The sequence below is a fragment of the Euleptes europaea genome, chromosome 13 (assembly GCF_029931775.1).
Source record: "Euleptes europaea isolate rEulEur1 chromosome 13, rEulEur1.hap1, whole genome shotgun sequence".
NCBI lineage: Eukaryota > Metazoa > Chordata > Lepidosauria > Squamata > Sphaerodactylidae > Euleptes > Euleptes europaea.
In genome coordinates, this window is record NC_079324.1 from 64,371,867 (window position 1) to 64,391,508 (window position 19,642).

Sequence of the window (19,642 nt, forward strand, 5' to 3'; positions counted from 1 at the left end):
ACAAACTGTGTGTTTAACTGGCTGACCATGTAGAATAAATATTCTGTGCTTTAAAAAAGAAAAGAAAAGCCCAGTCCAAGGCAGCGAGGGTCAGCGGGCGACATTTCATGGCCTGACTTGCTCTTTGGGAAAGGAAGTCAAAATTACTGTTTGGGCTGAACGTCAAATTGGGGGTGTGCATGAGAAGCCGGGGCGTTTCCCTCCAGCCCTGGCAGAACTCCCCATGTGTACAAGGAGGCTTTCTGGAGTGGGATCTGTGTGTGCTGCGAATAAGGTTGGCACCAGGTGGTTCCTGGGCTGGCGTAGTCGCTGCTGCCTCCCTTGGGACACAGTTGGTCTACCCAGCTGGCGCTTGGCCATGCCAAACAAAGCCCCCCCCCCCCAGCAGTGTCCTGGGGCCTGGCAAGTCCTTCACAGCCTCTCTCCCTCCTCCCCAGGTTGGTATTTCTAGGAAGGGGAGTTAAAGGAGGAGGTTTATGGAGCTCCTGATGGATGGGCAGGGAGGGGGGCTGTCTTCAGACTGGTGGGGGACAGCAGCAGGGTAGAGCCTCCCCCTGCCGGGTCTGGTTGCATTTGTCCCGTGGGTGCAGCGGTGGCATGTGTGAAGTCTGAGTCAAGGGTTGCCTTTGCAAGCTGAAGGATGGACATTTGTCTGCAAAGCCCTGTCTATGAATGGGGCCTGTGAAAAATAATCCTTCCCAATTGCTGTGTGCGGTGTGTGTGTTGTCTGCATTAATCCTCCAGCCTCTTGTGCTTTTTACAAAGGACAATTAATCTCTGCAACTTTTTGATTTTGTTCCAGTACAGTCATACTGGGATTTAAGGAGTTTACTACTGGATCTCCGCATCCCATGTTGCTAGAGAGAGTCAACAAGATGTCACATGCGGCGCTTTCAAAGGCTTTGGGGTTTCCTGGAAATGGCTTAGCCTTCATTAGGGCAGCAGATGGGATGAGGTGCTCTGCTATCGGGAGTTTTCTGTGAGCTGCATGCTTTGTTTTTGCAAAGGCAGCGTATCTACCTGCATTAATTGCACATACTGGGCAAGTTGAAATTGGTTTCTGATTTGACCTGTGCCTTCGAGAGATTGTTGAGTTCCAAGGTGCAGGAGGCCACCACTGTGAAACCCAGAGAAAGCCACGGAGGGTGGTGATCGCAGGGGGGAAGGAAGCGCCAAGTGGAGCTGGGTGACCCGTGGAGGATTGGGCCCCCATGCCTTTCTCAACCAAGCATCGTCTAGGATGTCTCTCCTACAAACTTCAGACTTCAGCTGGATTCCTTTGGCTTCCTTCCAGCACACTGCATGGCCTGGGGAATCTACATCTTGCTGGGGGGCTTGGGAATGGTCTGTGGGACCCCGGCCCCTCACAGAGTTTCTTGGAGTGGGGGGCAGTCGAGAGGGTTAAAGCTTAGGTGGTGCAGAGGTACATTAGGCCATGCTGCTTGAAAATAGAGAGGTGAAGGAGAGACATGGCACAGTGCTGTAGTCAAGGTTCTTGTGTGGATCGGTGCCTGGGTGTGACCGAGTTCTGGTCCCTGCTGGCTGTTGCGATGCGAAGAGAAGGTGGTGTTGGCTTATGATAAATGTGCAGAGTAGCATGGGGGGAAGGCACCTCACCCCATCTGTACAGTCCAGGTCCGTGTTTCCTATTATGATACCCTGGGAACCAATATGGGCCTGCCTTGATAAGACCTGCATGGAAAATGACAATAATCTTCTAGCAAATATTTGTCTTTCTTGTGCAGTGAGAGCCACAAGGGCTGTCTGTCAATCCGTCAGCAAATGCCAAGCATTTCCTCAGGTCAGGCTGACAGCCTTCTGGGCCTTCCCAAAATAATCTTAAATTCTTGTGTTCTCAGGTTTTGTGTCTGCCTTTTTAATTGACACGTACTAACAGTGTGTTACTGATTAGGTGGTCTCACCTGAGTAACTGATTAAGAGAGACTTGGGGGCTTAGAAACTAGGCCTTTGGAGAGTGTGTAATAGAAAAATGCTGGAATGAGGGTTCTGCCATTGGATTTCAGGGGCGAAAAGATTCAGAAGCGATTTCTGAAATGGGGGGGAGATGGATCACATCCAGCCGAGTGTACGCGGTTCCTTGTTGGAGCTGCTGAAAACTCCAGCGGGTTCGTAATTCTGAATAATGGACTCACAAGCCCTGTACTCCGGAAGGTAGCCAGCAGCCTCTCATGGTAAGGGGGGAGATCCTCTTGTGTTGGGTAAGATACCTGCCCAAGAGTTTGTTGACACTTGCTTTCCTAACAGATGATGTACTGATGACATCCCAGCCCGAAACTCTGGACAATCTGGGCAAGGGTTGTTAAATAACATCGGGGAGATGATCGCACCTTGTAGACAACCTGTGAGAGCAGGTCTCTGATTTTAAAGATGTTGCCGCTGTGATGTGGCTTTTGGGTCAGCGGTCAGTGGATATGACAGATGCCCTCCCAGAGCTGGTTTGCCACCACCTGATGACCCAGTAAAAGTGTCTCTCCGTGGGTGGGTCTCCGTGAAGGTCTTGTTGAATTTGCAGAGATGGCAGCTGTTTTCTCAACATACCCTCCAACACAAGCTGTTCAGCATCCATGGAAGTGGCATCTGCCTGGCATGAAATGCTGGACGCGCATCTCTGTTTTGAAGCCTCTGCATGGGATAGGCCCAGATCTGAGATCTGGTGCTGGACTCAACCTGTGGTGGAATCTGTGCCCAAGTGACAACCTGTTGCATGGGGCTTCCTCCATCACATTCTCAGTCGGTGGGTGGTCGGACTTCACTGGGGAGCCCTGCTCTCTGGGGAATGTGCTCCCTCGGAGGGCCTTCGTTATTCTCCCGTTTCAGGTGGGTAGCTGTGTTGGCCTGCAGTAGAAGAGCAAGACTGGAGGCCAGTAGCGCCTGAAAGATCTTTAAAGATATTCTAAAGATATGCTGGGAGGCCTGGCCACCCTTCCCTTTCCCGTGAGGGGCTCAGCTGAGGGCAGAGGTCGCAGCCGGCAGTTCAGCTTCTCTTGGGTAAACGGTCTGTCTCTGCTTCCCAAGGGGATTAGCTGGTGGCGTTCTCATTCTCAGCCTTGTTAACCAGCTCTGTGATTGTACATGTTTGCTTTAGGTTCACATTCCTCTCCACTGGGTTTGAAGCTGCCCTTGCGGGGAGCTGCATTCTGCAGAAACAAATTTACCGCACTGCTGCCTGTGTCATGGTACATCCAGACCGGCTGCCTCTCTTGCTGGGAAAGAGCCCTCTGTCAGCAGGAGAGTTTTTGCTCTCCTGGTGGGGCCGTTCACTGCACACCAGGAAGTCTGAGAAATGGGGCCAGGAACAGCAAATCCATGTTGGGGGAGACCTTAGCGCAGTCTTTCCTAATTTTCTGCTGTCTTAGGCCCAGCATCAGGAGATGGCTTCATGCACACCTTGTGGGTTAGTTGTGATCAGACCCCCTGCCTCATAACTAGAAATGTAAAATCTCTGGAAATTGTGAAGCCCAACCCTGTTTTTTCCTTGTTTTTTTCCCTGGGAAAAAATTGGAAATATTGGGGGAAAATAGAAATATATTCAATACTTAGTCAAGGTGGAGAGCACATGAACACATGAAGCTGCCTTAAACTGAACCAGACCCTTGGCCCATCAAAGCCAGCATTGTCTACTCAGACCGGCAGCAGCTCTCCAGAGTCTCCATCAGGGGTCGTTCACATCACCCACTTGCCTGGTCCCTTTAACTGGAGATGCCGGGGATTGAGCCTGGGACCTTCGGCATGCCAAGCAGAGGCTCTACCACTGAGCCACGGCCCCTCCCAAAAGTGGTTTTTCCAGCTGCACTCACTTGCTTCTTCAGCAACAACATGGGGCCCGAGTATAACTCCCAGGAGTCAAGCAAGGGCCAGCTGAACTCCAGTGAACGTGAGAAGCGTACTGTCCGTCCAGACTCCCCAACCAGCCTTGTCTCCACCTTGTCAGGGTTCGGTTTCAGTTTGTTTAACCGCAGCAGTCAGGCAGCGGCTCGAGGCTTTTAACGTATTATCTGGCAATTTGGAGGGTGAAAAAAAAGGGCTGGGTGTCGTCAGCATGTTAATGACATCCCACTCCTAAACCACAAGCAGTTTCTCCCAGCGGCTGGGCATGGAGGTCGAATAGTGAATAACAGCGAATAACGGCCCGTCCGTGCTCTGTCCGGCTGCTGCGGGTGGGGCCTTGCCTGTCACCCCCCCGCCCTCCGTTTACAGGACATTTGCGGGGGGGGGGGAGATCGGTTTTGCAACACCAGCCTTGTGTGGCAAATCTATTTTTAAATGAATACTTGAGGTACATGGAACTTGGAGTGAGGAATGGGGTTCGTTTGGCCAACATGTTCACCATGCAATTAAAAAAAATTCTACATTTTGTTAATATATACAAAGACGTGTATTGGTAAAAGTAGTCGGGGGCTACCTATTGTTTAATAGGTAAAGGTAGTCCCCTGTGCAAGCACCGGGTCAGTTCTTACCCATGGGGTGACGTCGCATTATGACATTTATTAGGCAGACTGTGTTTACGGGGTGGTTTGCCAGTGCCTTCCCCAGTCATCTTCCCTTAACCCCCAGCAAGCCGGGTCCTCATTTTACTGACCTCGGAAGGATGGAAGGCTGAGCCGACCTTGAGCCGGCTACCTGAAACTGACTTCCGTCGGGATCGAACTCAGGTCGTGAGCAGAACTTTTTGACTGCAGTACTCTGCACCATGGGGCTCCTGACATGTATAAAGTATTTAAAAATGTGCAGTGTATAGTTTTACTTTGTTATTAGTATAATTTTTACATTTACTAGTATAATTTCTTCTAAGCGTATTGGCTTCAGTGGACTTGGAAGGCCATAACTCTGTTTGGAAATGCACTGTGTACTAGTCAAGTATATTGTTCGTGTGTTGAGTTGTGTGTATCTTCAAAACCTTCTGTTGACGTTGAAAAGGACAAGTTCTCTTTAACAGAGACAGGGGCAAGAGTGTGTTTTCCTGAGGTTTATTTAGATGTTAGTAACGTATAGTTTTTCTCCCTCAATCCCTCAAAGCGTCTCACAGTTTTCCACATCCTTGACCTAATTATGAGAGCCCGTTTACTCATTAGCATCACATTTTAGCCCTTTTTAACGCCGTTCATTGATTGATGGCTTCTTGTCACTGTGCTGGACTTTTTCTGTCACAAACGTTTTAGCAGACCAAGAAATCTGCTGTGCATTTTGTTTACTCAGCATCTTAGGTTTGTTAATAACATTCGCTGCAGAACAAATGCTAGAAAATCACATGGGTGCATCTTCAGACTTCCTGCCAGAAACATTGTAGAATGTTATATTGCTGTCATCTAAGTTTCCTAGCCACAGAAGATTTAAGTGAGGATTTGAATCCAGGACAGCACAGATTCAGTTATGACTTCCAGGTGGGTAGTGATGTTATTACAATACAGGGGAAAACAAAATGAAAAAGACATGAACAGACTTACTGCCTCTTGGGCAGTTTTTGGATTTTCACCCATTTTATCCCTCGTCCACCAACGATTCTGCCACAACAAATAGCCATAAGGCTCTGAGCAAAACCAGCCATCCTCAGTGGTCAAGCTTTTATTAAAAAACGAGGCATTGTGGGAACTGAGATAAAGTAGGCACTGGATCCCTGGATGTTCCTCATCTTCAACTTCAAGTCTAATTTGCACATTATTTTTTCATTATGGCAAAGCCGGTCACATCAACTTTTGCATGGCGTCTGTGGTAGAGGGTCCCTGCCTTACCTTGCAGTGTTGCACTGAAGGAGATTTTGGGGTTAGAGCCCCTTTCCTTGTGAGGAGAGACTGGAGAGGCCGGGACTTCTCAGTCTAGAAAAAAGACAACTACGGGGAGATGTGGTAGAGGCTTATAAAATTACTCATGAGAGGATGGAGGGACCTGGAACTGAAGGGCACCCGCAGAACTTGATGGGCAACAGGTTCAGGACAGACAAAAAAACCCCCCTTCTTTGCTCAAACTGTGGGATTTTGTTAGGGACGGACACACAGATTTTCATTTCATTGACCATTTTGATGTGAAATCCATCTATTTGAAATCAGTCTTTTAATGGTTTGTTTTATACATGCTTAAATACCATTCATCATTTATAACTGTCATGTATAATGCTAATCGATTGACCTAGAAGTAATGTGCTGGATCTTATGAAGAAGAAGAAAAAGAGTTGGTTTGTATCTGCTGACTTTCTCTACCACTTAAGGGAGACTCAAACTGGCTTACAATCGCCTTCCCTTCCCCTTCCCACAACAGACACCCTGTGAGGTAGGTGGGGCTGAGAGAATGTGACTTGCCCAAGGTCACCCAGCTGGCTTCATGCAGAGGAGTGGGGAAACAAATCCAGTTCACCAGATTAGCCTCCGCCGCTCATGTGGAGGAGTGGGAAATCAAACCCGGCTCTCCAGATCAGACTCCACCACTCCAAACCACTACACCACGCTGACTCTTATGGATCTGTTCCTCTACTGGTGGCCATTTCCCCTTGTTGCAAGAGGCCGGGGAAGGCAGCCCATGCTGTGTGTGTGTGTATGTGCCACTGTTAGCAGAACAGATCCGTGGAATGCAACCCAGTGTTTAAAAATCTGCATGGGGTGGGGGGAGGATTCAGCATGAGGAACAACAGAGGGTTCAGCAAAAAGACGAGAGATTTGGTTTTCACCAGGAAGAAGGAAAAATTGAAGTAGGGATTTTTGACTCATGCCAGCAAGATTCCACAGCATCCCTGGTTTTTATCTGGGATGGATCATTATTACTTGAGTGTTCATTTGCTGGGGCCATTTCAGTTGACTGTATGCTTCCAATTTACTTTCCAGGTTTTCTGCTGTTCAAAGACTTTTGCCTGAATGACGTGGAAGAAGGGGTCCCACAGCTGAAGTTTTATGAAGAGGTAAGGGGTTAGTGGTTAGTGGGTTAGTGATGGCCGGATCCTTGTTCAGTACGGGGAGTCCAGTGGTTTGAAGGGGCGATGGGGGGGGGAGGCATTTGGCGTTCGCTTGTTCCACCCTTTGCAGATCAACCTCTTAAATGTCTGGGAAGGGACATTATCCTTAGTTCTGACTGCTGTGGAAATGGCAGTAGATCCAAGGAGGGGAAAGAAGAAGAAGAGGAGTTGGTTTTTATGTGCCGACTTTCTCTACCACTTAAGGGAGACTCAAACCGGCTTACAATCACCATCCCTTGCCCTCCCCACAACAGACACCCTGGGAGGTAGGTGGGGCTGAGAAAGGTCTGTGACTAGCCCAAGGTCACCCAGCTGGCTTCATGCGGAAGAGGGGGGAAACCAACCTGGTTCACCAGATTAGCCTCCGCCGCTCATGCGAAGGAGGAGTGGGGAATCAAACCCAGTTCTCCAGATCAGAGTCCACCGCTCCAAACCACCGCTCTTAACCACTATACCACGCTGGCTCTCAGGCAAAGGAATTGGGTTTATCAAGTGATATGGATGACAAAAAGAACACTCATTCCCTGCCCCAGTCTAATCCGTTGCAATTCTGTGCAACTCTGATCAGTTTCTTCTGCCCGCCTTGCAATAAATAAGGAATCGAGCGTGCCGCAGTTCCACGAAGGAGTGACGCTGCCGCTCCCTCCTCCCCTCTAGTCATCTTTTAAAAATTGTTAGGTGCAGGAGGGTAGGCAGGCACCTCTAGGTGAGGCTATGGGGGCGGGGTGGGTGACCGGAGGATGGGGTGGGGGGAGAGCATTGCTGGAAGGGGCAGAATGGGTGGTCTGTGCTGAGAAATGCAAGAATCCTGTTGAAACTTCCTGGCGCGTTTCCCTGCTGGAAATAAGCACAGAGTGAAAGCAGTGAAGAAATGGGATCGGATTAACAGACTGTCAGATGTGGCAAGCCTCCACACTCGAGGAATCTCATTTGTTGCTTCGTGAGTCACGATCAAACACTTATTGGGAATGATTCAGCTGCAGCTGTCAAATGTGTGGTTTTTTGCTCTTAGGTAACTTGCACTTTCTAATTTTGGCGTTTAAGAAAATGCTTTGCCTTGTGTAGGAAAGAGAGCAAAGAGCCTCTTTGGACTCTGAGGCTCGCCAGGTCCACGTGGCCCCAGTGGCTGCAGCAGCCCTGCTCTGGAGCGGCGCATGCTCACTGGAGGACTGGTGTCAAGCCCGTGACTCCTCTTGCCCTCCCAGGGAACAGCAGCTGCCACCCTGTGCATTGTGTGCCAAAGAGAGAGGCATGCTGCATGACATGTTGAGAGGGAAGTGTGTAATGGGGGTGAATATCCCTGGCCTGAAACAGTTCTTGCTGGCCCAGAGTCCCAAGAGAAGGAAGCAGTAATGTGCGGGGAGCAACCTGATGGCAGCGCTGGGGCATGAAGGGGCAAATGGAAACTCTTAATTCCCCCCCAAAAAACCCTCTGATAAGCCAAATTAAAATTGGAGGGCACGTCACTCTTGGCTCCCAAACAGCTTATGTTTAGAGTGTGTTGGAGTAAGAATGTTTCACTCTCTAAGGAGCCCACCCCCAGCATTTCTGTGAGAGTGAAAGGGATGAGGCCGGAGCAGCAACTTATGCACAGATACAACAGGCAGCCTCCTTATGGTGGGACGAGGGGGAGGAGATGATTCTGCACTGGGAGTGAACAAATGATCCAGGATGCCTGACTAATCCAGTTGCATCAGATGCAGGGCAATTCGGGCAGAATTATCTTCCCTCAGCGGTGGCAGATTGGAAAGAGTCAAGCCCAGACTCGTGAATCATGCAGAGATGCAGCGGGCAGTCTCTTCCACGAACATAGGAGCTTTGGATTTGCAGACGCTTCAGATCTTATTTATTTCTGGTGGTATTGCTGAGTTAAGAGATGCAGTGGGGGCGTCGATGCCAGCGGAGTCTGATGGTTCCGGCCATCAATGATCAGCAGGGCTGGCCTGTGTCTCTGTGGCAGGACTCCTCTCCTCTGCAGCCTCTTCCTTTCTGGGGTCAGCACTGCTGTGGACCTGGGGACAGGCAGGCGCCTCTTTCCCAGGGTAACCGGTGAGAGGAACTGGTGGTTGAAGCTGAGTCGGTCAAGTGAAGAAGACGTGTTGTGGCCCCACCCCACCCACTGTACTCTCCAGCATTAAGGAAGGTTTAAGAGCATAAGAAAAGCCCTACTGGATCAGACCCAGGCCCATCAGGTCCAGCAGTCTGTTCACACAGCAGCCAGCCAGGTGCCTCCAGGAAGCCCACAAACAAGACGACTGCAGCAGCACCATCTGAGGCTGTTCCCATAGTAGCCCAGAATCTGCTAGGCAGGGGTGTGAAGGGGCCAGGGGCCAGCCTTGGATGGTAGGAAGGACTTGGAGGGTGGTCACTTGGAGAAATCCCGGTTGGCCTCCTTGCCTCTGGGAGAGTGCCGTAGCAAGCGGGGAGATGTGTGGGACAGCATGTCTCAATGTGCAGCTGGTCAGTTCTGAAATGCAAGATTTCGTACAGACTTTTGTCACAGGAGAGGTTGAGCACGTGGAACCAGACTGTTCTTTGGAACAGTGAGAATGAAAATTCAGCCAGCAGGCCTGGGAAGCACCCAGAACCCCCTGGCCAGGCTGCTGTCTTAAGGAAAGCCAAAGACTCTGTGTGTGTGTGTGTGTGTGTGTGAGAGAGAGAGAGAGAGAGAGAGAGACACATGCTCTGGCATATTGTCTGGCCAGATGCCTGGTGTCTGCAGACATTTGTAGCTGCCAAGATCAGCCTCAAAATCCGGCTTCTGTGCTGGGGCCGAGAACCAGCACGTGTGAATTCTGTGTGTTTGTGTTGGTATTTGGGGGCTTCTGGCCTAGAGGATGGGGTCCCCCCCCACACAGACTGATTTCTAGGAAAGTCTGACAAGGGGACATTCAGGGCAAGATGTTAGCCACTGAGGAGAAGTCAGCCTTGCACATAGCAGACCAAGGTGTGTTTGCTCCCCCCCCCCATTCTTCTGTTGCATTTTCACAGTCTCGGGTGGGGGAGGATTTGTAGGGCAGCCAGGAATGTCTGCTGGCAGAACCCAAGCTGTGCCTCCGGGGATGCTGGGGAATTGTTCAGCTTCTCCTGCCTCTTAACAATCTGAGCACATGGGGCGCGGTTGTTCCCAGTTTTTTCCAGGCCCCCACGCAGGCAAATTCTGAGCCCCAGACCTCCTGCTAAAAGTCTTTTTCTCCAGCAGTAGGTGCCGCTCACCTGAGCGTGATATTCACTGGGACACCTGGGGGCCGTTGGGCCTCTGGACTGGGCAGAACGCAGATCAGGATTCAGCGCCACACTGTGCCCCGTGTCTCCCCGTCGCCGGCATTCCCTTGCTCCGGCCACTTGGTCAGAAATCTGTAACGAGGGAGCAGCGGTGAGAAAGGACGTTTGTGCCTTGCAGATCAAAGAGTACGAGAAGCTGGACTCCGAAGAGGATCGTGTCCGCCGGAGCCGGCAGATCTACGACACCTTCGTCATGAAGGAGCTGCTGTCTTGCTCACATGTACGTACGTACGTGCCTGGGATGCTGCGCCCCAGCCCCAGAGTTGTGCTCCAAAGCCAGGGGGCTGATGGGGGGCCAGTGCCACAGCCCCCCTGGTTCTGCTTTACCCCTACTCCGGAAATTCTCTGGCCTGGAGGAACCCTGTTTCAAATAGCCTTTAACGCCAGAGAAAAACATCCTGTTGATTCACTGTGGGTTTCTTGTCCGGGAGATTAATACCTCCTTGTGCTCACGTGGAGCCCTGGAAACAAATGTTTGCTTTTGGCCTGCAGAGGAGGGAGCTTGGGCAGGAAATGCCAGCTTGGCAGCCTCCCAGCTCTTTCAAAGGCAAGGCAGCCACAACTAACCTATAAGCGCATGGAGCTGCCTTCTACGGAATCAGACCCTTGGTCCATTGAGGTCAGTATTGTCTGCTCTGACTGGCAGATGCTTTCCAGGGTCTCAGCTAGAGGTCTTTCACATCACCTGCTTCCGGATCCTTTTAGCAGGAGATGCCGGGGACTGAACCTAGGCTCTTCTGCATGCCAAACAGAGGCTCTACCACCAAGCCATGGCTCCTCCTGTCCCTCTGGAAGAGTCTTCGAGCCATTGTTGAAAAATGCCCTTTTTCCCTGCAGCCCTTCTCGAAGCAAACCGTTGATCACGTGCAGTCCCACCTTGCCAAGAAGCAAGTCCCGCCAAACCTTTTCCAGGTGAGAGTCAGAGTTCAGAGACCAAAACCCTTCAGGGATAACTCTGCAGTGGGCTGACAGTCTCTCATTCCTAGAGAGGAGTGCAGACAGCTTTCTGAGTGAGTTGGGAACGGCTGGCTGTTTTCAGGAGAAGATGGCTCTGGAGAGTGTCACAAAGGCCAGCCAATCCAAAAGCCCTTTGTCACCTCCTCACCTGGCTGTGCAGGGTGCTGATTGGCTGTCCGTGGTTGCCGGAAACTGCCTCCTCCCCACCTTGGGCACAGCATTATTTTTTTAAAAAGTCTGAAGAACTGAACTGGCTATAAAAAAAAAGATCCCAAATGTCAGGATCAGGCGTCTGTCCCTAGCATCCCAAAAGCAAAGTCATCCAGGCAGGTAGCTCTGAAGCAGTAATACTTTATTAGGAGCAAAAAGACAGATTAAAGAACTGACTGCCTACCACGCAGGTGAGGCCAGTAATGGGGAACACAGACAGGTTACATGCTTAAGACACTACGGACTGGAAAAGTAAACATCGCTAAGCAACCCCGAGATAAGCAGTTCCCAAGAAAGGCAGATGAAACATTATCTCAGCTGCAAAAAACAGGATGAGCGAAACTGTACACAGACGTTCAGAGGCATGAGAACCAAGGACATGTCTCGCAGCCAGAACCTGGCCTAGCTCATGTCAAGAGCCTTTGCTCCCGCTAAAAGGCAAAGGCCTGACACCAAATAAGCTGTTAAAATAATAAGTGTCGTTTAAGTGTCCAGAAAGAAATGTTTATTAAAAGTCAGAAGTCTTTTGCATTGAGGAGGGAGAAGGAGCAGAATTCATGCTGCTGTTGAGCTGGACATGTCTGCTATCAAAGGCGGGAGGATGTGAAAAATGTCTATCTGTAGCTTAAAGTGGCTTCCCCTGTGGAATGGCTAGGAGAGGCCTGCTTTTACAGAACAGCGTGGATCCAGGGCTGGGTTAAATCCAGCAAGGGAAGCTGGAAGAGGTTCTCCTGGGAAGGGGAGAAAAGGGGTCACCAGAGAGGTTGGCTTGGGGAGGGAAATCCCTCCGAGCACCCAGACCCTCTCTGCTCTGCGTGAGTAGTGGGGTGTTCTGGAGGGGCAGGGTCCGCTGCCTTTGACGAGCAGGTGCTGCCCCATTTGGGAGTGGGCCATGGGCCAGTCGGGGGCCTTCTGGCATTCCCCATTCACACCACTGGTGTGTAGCACGATTGTTCCCTTTAGGCACTTCCGTGTTTTACCAGCTGTGTCAACCCCGCTACTTGTGCTAAAATCGTGATTTTAAAATATTAATGCCTGAATGTGGATCAGACTTTTCTGAACTTAGAATCATAAAGTTGGAAGGGACCACCAGGGTCATCTAGTCCAACCCTCTGCTCAATGCAGGAAATTCACAACTACCCCCCCACACCCCCAGTGACCCCTACTCCATGCCCAGAAGTTGGCCAAGGTGCCCTCCCTCTCATGAGCTGCCTAAGGTCATAACTTGTGCAAAGTGTCTTTCCAGCTAGCTGAAAATCGATGTGCCTTTCTAGGTAAAGGACGCTTTGCAGAATTCCAAGTGCAGCTGAGGAGTTTGCCTGGGTTTTAGAGGATGTAACTGTGAGGGGCTGGGCGGGGAGTAATCCAGTGTGTCCCTTCAGACATGGGAAGTAGCATTCTAGGGGTCTCATGATAAGCCTTAGTCAGACTTAGTTCAGAGGTGCCTGTGCTGATCTGTCTGTTTCCTTCTATTCTCCCCTCCCCAGCCCTACATAGAAGAAATCTGTGACAGCCTCCGAGGAAAAACTTTCCAGGAATTTCTGGAGAGGTACGGGGGGAGGGGGGGCCTTATATCTGGCAGTTGTGTGGGGGCGGGCGGGGAGGGGGGCTTGCCAGCTTCTGCAGATTCTTCCTTGGAATGGGTGGTAGGAGGGATCAGAAGCAGCCTGACCCACACACAAGTTTTATTTAATTTTTAAGAACATTTATTAGCCACCTTTTTTCCTTATGGAGCTCAAAGTGACTTCCAGCATAGGGAAAAAACATAAAATAAAATACATTAAAAAACAAGATTTAAAATCACAATCCAGGACTGCTAATAGACTTAACCAGATGCAGACCTAAATAAAAACCAGCTGCCTCCTAAAGATCGATAATGAGGGGTCCAGGTGTGCCTCCTTGGGGAGGTTCTTCCATAATCATGGAACTACCATCAAAAAGGCCCTCTCTTGTGTACCCACCAAACAAGCTTCTTTGGTTGGTCAAACAATCAGGAGGGCCTTTCTCTGTGATCTGAATTGCTGGGCAGGATCAGGATGTGTCCAGGGGGCTTGGAACCTGCTGGTCCTTGCAGATTGGCCATGAGGTGTGACTCCAGGAGCTGTCCTGAAAGAGTCCAAGCGGCGTGCCTGGGTCTGCCTGCTCTCCCTGTCTGTTTTGGGGGCAGCTGACTTGGACTCCTCCCCCTCCTGAGCCGATCTCCTTTTGTCCTGAAGAGCTTCTCCTCCACCCAGGTTTGCTGTGGCTTTCCTGGGAGCAGGTCGGAGCGCTTCTCACAGCAAAGGTCTGTGCGTGTTTGAAGCCCCTCCGTGGCTTCTCTTTTCCTTTGGCGCTGGAGTTCCGGGAAGGGCCTGTGGCCTCCTGGCAGCAGAGCATCTGCTTTGCAGGTAGGAAGTCGCGGGTTCAGCCCCCAGCAGGATCTCCTGCCAAAGGCTTTCGGGTGCTGGCAAAGAACTTTCCCTGGTGCCGGAGACCCGGGAGAGCATCTGCTGGTCAGAAGAAGCAGCCCTGCTGATTCGGTGTAGCTCATGAAATCGCTCTTCTTTTGGAAAAGAAATATGCAGAACAGTGATAAAACCACCAGCACAGTTAATACAGCTAAGAGGGATCTAAAAGTGCTTTGGCTGAAATATGATTGGATTGAGTAAGCACAAGGACAGCAGCAGAGGAAGCTTGGCAGAGCTCTCCCCAGAAAGGATTCCAGAAGGCAGCGCCAGAGCCGGGCAGGCCCAGGGTCGAACTCGGACGTGCTTGTTTTCAAAGAGTGCACAGAATAGTCCACGTGGAGCAGCAGAAATGGAGAAATAACTCCCCCACCCCGTGCTGTTTTGGCACAGGAAAATGGCTTGGGGGTGGAGGCAGGAGCCCTTCCACTCCCTATGGCAGAATCCCGAGCTCAAATTCACTCTCCTTTACTTTTTAAAAGCTGCAGCTGCCGTCTGGCTGCAGAGAACCTGAATCGGGTGCAGGCCCAGGGCAGAACTCAGAGGCCATTCACAAAAACTACTTTTTATTTGGCCCTCATTGTTCCAGAACAGCACCTTGCTCCCCACGGGAGGTACCTTTGCTGAACCTGAGCTGCTGCTATTTCCAGAGGGCAGCTGTGTTGGTCTGCAGCGGAACAGCTCGACCTGAGTCCAGTCGCACCTTAGAGACGGAACAAGATTTTCAGGGTATGAACTTTCGAGAGTCACCTCAAAAATCTGAAGATGTGAGCTGTGGCTCACGAAAGCTCCTGCCCTGCCAGGAACGTTGTTAGTCTTTAAGGTGCTACTGAACTCTGGCTCTTTCCTACTCAGAAATCTTATTGGTCTCTTAAGGTGCTCCTGGGGTTGAATCCTGATCCTGCTTGTTTCCTGATGCCGCACAAAACATGAGAACCTTTGAGTCGCTACACAGGAGAACCGAGATCATAATAAAAAAGAGCTCCTTCCCGGGCCGCCTCCCCGTCCCTTGGGGAGCAGCAGTTAATCATAGCTGCTGCACTAAAAGCCGGTTCCCCTGTTACATACATTAGCGCTGATTCTGTTCCTTAATTATTTCAGAGAGTTCCATGAAATGTAGAGTTTAATTATTTTTCCTCAGAAGTACTTGGAGTTTTTTTTCCAATATGCTACACACAAGAGTCTTACAGAAATAAGAAATATTAAGTCATGTTTACGGGAACGTTTCCTGGTGCCTTTTCTAATTGCCACCATCCAGAAATCATGCTGAAGAACGGTCTTTAATTAACACCTGCTTGCTGAAGATTTGCTGTTCAACAGAGCTTTATGCATTAAAAATGGAGCTTTGCCGTCTCATAAATCACAGTTTTTATTCTCATTACCACGATGCACTCTACAGTCTGTGCCCCCCCCCTTACTCTTGTTTTGCAGTGATAAGTTTACTCGGTTTTGTCAGTGGAAGAACGTAGAACTGAATATTCACGTGAGTAATAGCAGGGGGTGGTGCACAACCCTGAAAGCGGGGTGGGGGTGGGCAGAGAAGAACTTTGCAGGGTCTTCCCTGGGGGGGGGCACCCTGGGGTCTACCGGGGCTGGCTGGGATGGGGCCTCCTGTCCCTCAGCAAGAGTGCCATCGCAGGGCCATTTGTCCCAGACCAGTGGTGCCGTCGCTGTTAAGAGATCTGGAACCTGTGCTTTCGCTTTGTGAATTTGAGACCAGTCGCTGAACCACAGTGCTTGGGGTGGGGGTGGAGTGGGGGGACCCATGCAAGTCTGTAGTCGGCACACCCCTGTTCACAGGGGCGAGTTCTTTTCCCCGTGGTCTCTCCCATGTCAAGGAGGGGCACTTTCTGAGCATCAGAGGTGCTGGGGCCGGAACCTTCTTTTCTAGGGGCCTTACCCCACCCACCGAAGGTTGTGATTCTCCTCAGTGGGGAGGGCAGGGGCATATGCTCAGGGGCACTCGGTTGCCTCACGTCTTCCAGGGTGAGATCCGCGGCCGTCATGGGAAATTCTGGGACTGGGCCGAGTTTGAATTAAGCCCTGTTCTGGGCCCTGGGGATGCATCCAGACGTTACAGGGATTTGCACCACAGGAGTTCTGCCTTTGTCCTAATTCTCCTGACATGGTTTGCACATGGCTGTTCTGTTTCCAGCAGCTTCTGCTGATTTCCAGAATGCCTTTCTGAGTTGCAAGGGGTCAGAGCCCCCTTCTTCCATCAGTTCACACCAAGTTTTAGTTCCGGTGCATTCCACCGACATTGGCGCAGCCCCACGTCCCCATTACTGTGCTCAGCACCTGGGACCAGGTGGGCTGCTCTTCTCCCCACACATACACACAGCACTGTGTGCCGTGAAGTGCAATGCCCGTTGACGGCATTCTGTGAACAGGGAGATGGATTTGAAGGGGGGAGGGGGTGTCGGTCATCAGCTGATGCTGTTTCCACGCTTTTCTTTCCCGTCGCAGCTGACCATGAATGACTTCAGTGTGCATCGGATCATCGGCCGGGGAGGCTTTGGGGAAGTTTATGGCTGCCGAAAAGCAGACACGGGAAAAATGCAAGTACTTCGTTTACGTTTTTAACGAGAGGGGGCTTTAATGTGTCTGAGCCAAATCCCAGAGAAGCAGAGCAATCAGCCCGAGGAGGGGGAGGAGGAGAGTGTTGTGCTCTGTTCAACAGTCCCAGTTCCCCAGGGGTTGGAAGGGACTCTCCAGTGGGAAGGAGAACCCCCTTTCTGCATGGTGCCCTCTGGCCAGTCGCGAGAAGCCCAGAGCGGGGCTGCATTGCCAGGGCGACCCTGGTCCCCAGGGACCTCCTTACCTTCAAATCAAGGCACAGTTGCTGCCCCCACAGCTTGTGGTCCGAAGCAGAAGCACCCTGTTTCCAGAAGGCAGGCTCATTCCCTGCTGAGGGGACTGGGATGTCTCAGCTCGTGTCCTTCTGTGCCTGAGCACAGGCTCCAGCCCCCTTGGGGCTGGGGGGGGGGCACAGCCTGTCTTGCTTGGAGGTTGTGTTGTGGGAGGTGCTGCAGCTCCAGAGCCCCTGTCTAGGGAACAGAAGTCGTGCCTCCTCCCCTCCCCCCCCCGAGAACCTGACCATCTCTGTTCTGGCTCTACTCCACAACCTTATACCTCCCAGTGTTTCTCTTCCCTCCAAGGGGGGTGCGCTTCAGTGGCGGAAAGGGCCCTGCTTGTTGGCACAATGAGAAAACAAACCTGCCCTGAGGCCCACGGCCATCAGGGGATCACCTTTCGGCGCACATCACGTTTCCATGCTCGTGCCCCTCCCTTGCCTTTTACCTGCGTGCTCTGCCAGTACTAGTTGGTAACCATCCTCAGTGCCCAGGGGAGGCCAGGTCTGGCACTCACTTCTGAGCTGTGCATTGCCCATTGCAGGCTGCTCCAGAGTGCTCCAGAGCCTGGAAGCCCTGCCTGGACCCCAAGGGAGCTGCCCGCTTTGCCCCCTTTCTGGCCTGCAGCCCTGATGCAACGATACAAACTTGGGCTAGGTTTTCAGGGAATCTCTGTTGAAGCACCTTCCTCAGTCAACCCATTTTTCCAGGTATGCGATGAAGTGTTTAGACAAGAAGAGGATAAAGATGAAGCAAGGAGAAACGTTGGCCCTGAACGAAAGAATCATGCTATCCCTCGTCAGCACTGGCGTAAGTGTCCTGTGGCCTCACCCACACCTTTGGGGAACACGGTTCTCCTGTTTGGCTTCTGGCATGTAAACCGATGCTTTTTAGAACAAGCAGGGGCCTCGTACCTCGAGGTGAGAAATCCGCTTGGCTTTGCTGTGGTTGTGTGAATGCTCACCTGTGTGGGGATGGCAGTTAACAGAACCAAAAATACTTGCAAAGGGCAGCTGACTTTGGGTTTCTGTAGAAAGCCCCATTTTGTGCAAATCCTCCATTAGGCATTCATTTAAAATATTACCCCAAAACGTTCATACGCCCCTAAAGCCAATAATTTGCAGTGTGATGTAGTGAGGAGTGTGGGTCCCCCCCCCCACCCTCACCTACCTTGGAATGCTGTTGTAAAAATAAAATGGAGGTAGGGGGGCCTCGTATTGCCACCCTGCATCCCTGGAGGAAGTGGGGGGGGGGAGAAAAATGGAGAAATATGTAGAACTTTGCATGTCTCTTTTTATGTTGCTGGGTGTTTTCTCTGTCTCATTATGTTTTTTCGATAAGCTGCATTGGTCGCCAGTGGGGAGAAAAGCAGAAGATAGTAATTTAAATAAATAAATGAAACCTGCAGCAATGCATGAATTGTATTGTACATTTATATATGAGAATGATGTTCTATTAAGTTCATTATTTCGTTATACCATTGAAGTCAGCTGTGCTTTACAAGCATTTTAGCAATGGATTTCAACTCCTTGCCCTTCTGTGTGCGTGTGTTTGTGTGTTGCAGTCAACACTCATGATAAAGCATTTCCAACCCACCGCTGATATTTGCATGTAATCTCTGGGCTCCCCCTGAGAGTCAGTGTAGTGCATTAACTAGGTGCGATTTCTACATATAAGAATTGGCTGGCTGGCTGAGGCCTCCATAGCAGCTTTTACTAATAGCCTCGGTGAAAAGCACACCGGAAATTATGGGTGCTGAGGGCCAGAGTTGTTCCAGTTGCTGCTGGAAGCTTTCCTGCCTGTGCTGGGCCCCCAGCCTCTTCCTGTTCCACAACCGGGAGCCTGCAGAAGGCTGACATGTGACAAACTGCAAGAGTTATGTATGTTGAGAGTCCTGCCCCCTTCTTTGGCCCAGCGCATCTACCTGGGCAGATTAGGGAAGAGACATTGAAGTGGCAGAATCACTAGAACAGCCTTGTTACGTAAATCCAAAAGCCGCTGTTATTGCCATGGAGACGTAGGATGCTGGGGCACGAAGGGGTGTTTGTGCTCCTGAAGGCGATTCTCAGTCCCTGTTCTGCAGACACTTGGGTCCTGTTGGAATCCAGAGGGGACTGGAAGGGGTTTTTGGCTCCTGAGGGGGCAAAGGGAACCGAGTCCAGTGCGGGTGGCTCCAGCCAGCAGCCCGAGAAGCAGGCTTGCCCTGTTTGGGTCTCTCCAGCCAAGGCAGACTTCACAGGCCATTTCAGCCCTGGATTTCCCAGCTGGCCTTTATGGGCACCCCACAAAATCAGGATTTCCAAGCCCCCTCTATGATAGAAGGGGCATACCAGAGTAGAGGATGAGATTATATGGGGGGGGGCTCCTTGTGCTCAGGGGTCTCAGGGCTACACAGGGGACAAGTCTCACAACTGCTCAGCACGAGGGTATCAAGGGGTCACTGCCAAATGGGGTGCATTCTTTGAGGAAATCAAGAGGTTGCCTTAGCCGGGAGCTGAGCCCCGTGTCAGACTTGGGAGCAAGAGGACTGTAAATCCACAAGAGAGACTTTGATGCTGCAAACGTTATACATGCTTGGGAGGGAGATGAAACCATGTTATTAGCAACACATCCAAGTCCCCTCTGCCCCTCCCCACAAGATGCTCTGTGCCTCCGGGGTGCCAACCCAGCCAGCCCACTTCCATGTCTGCAGCTGCCTGTGAGTATGAGGAGAAACATGGGGTGGTGTCTTTACCTTCGGTTTCCATCCTATCGCCAGGGTTCAGATTGGGCAGGCCGTCTCTCTCTGCACCTGACTTTGTGTTCACAATAACCTTGCTGCTCGGGGGGGTGGTGTCATTTAGGGTGGGAAGTGGTATCTCAATGTGCCCCACCTCTCCCGACCTTCCTGGCGAATAAATGAATGGGGCAGGGCAGGGGGCTTGAGCCTGCCC

The 19,642-nt window shown here is 51.1% G+C and overlaps 1 protein-coding gene across 1 annotated transcript in view; it reads left to right on the forward strand.

Moving 5' to 3' along the window:
• The window catches only part of GRK3 (G protein-coupled receptor kinase 3), a 49,049-nt gene that overhangs the window by 14,112 nt on the left and 15,295 nt on the right, over window positions 1-19,642 (forward strand). Inside the window, exons 3-9 of the mRNA XM_056859332.1 lie at window positions 6,834-6,907; window positions 10,365-10,466; window positions 11,084-11,158; window positions 12,901-12,962; window positions 15,289-15,340; window positions 16,324-16,415; window positions 17,420-17,519. Coding sequence (XP_056715310.1) covers window positions 6,834-6,907; window positions 10,365-10,466; window positions 11,084-11,158; window positions 12,901-12,962; window positions 15,289-15,340; window positions 16,324-16,415; window positions 17,420-17,519 — 557 coding nt within the window. The remainder of the gene's footprint in view (window positions 1-6,833; window positions 6,908-10,364; window positions 10,467-11,083; window positions 11,159-12,900; window positions 12,963-15,288; window positions 15,341-16,323; window positions 16,416-17,419; window positions 17,520-19,642) is intronic.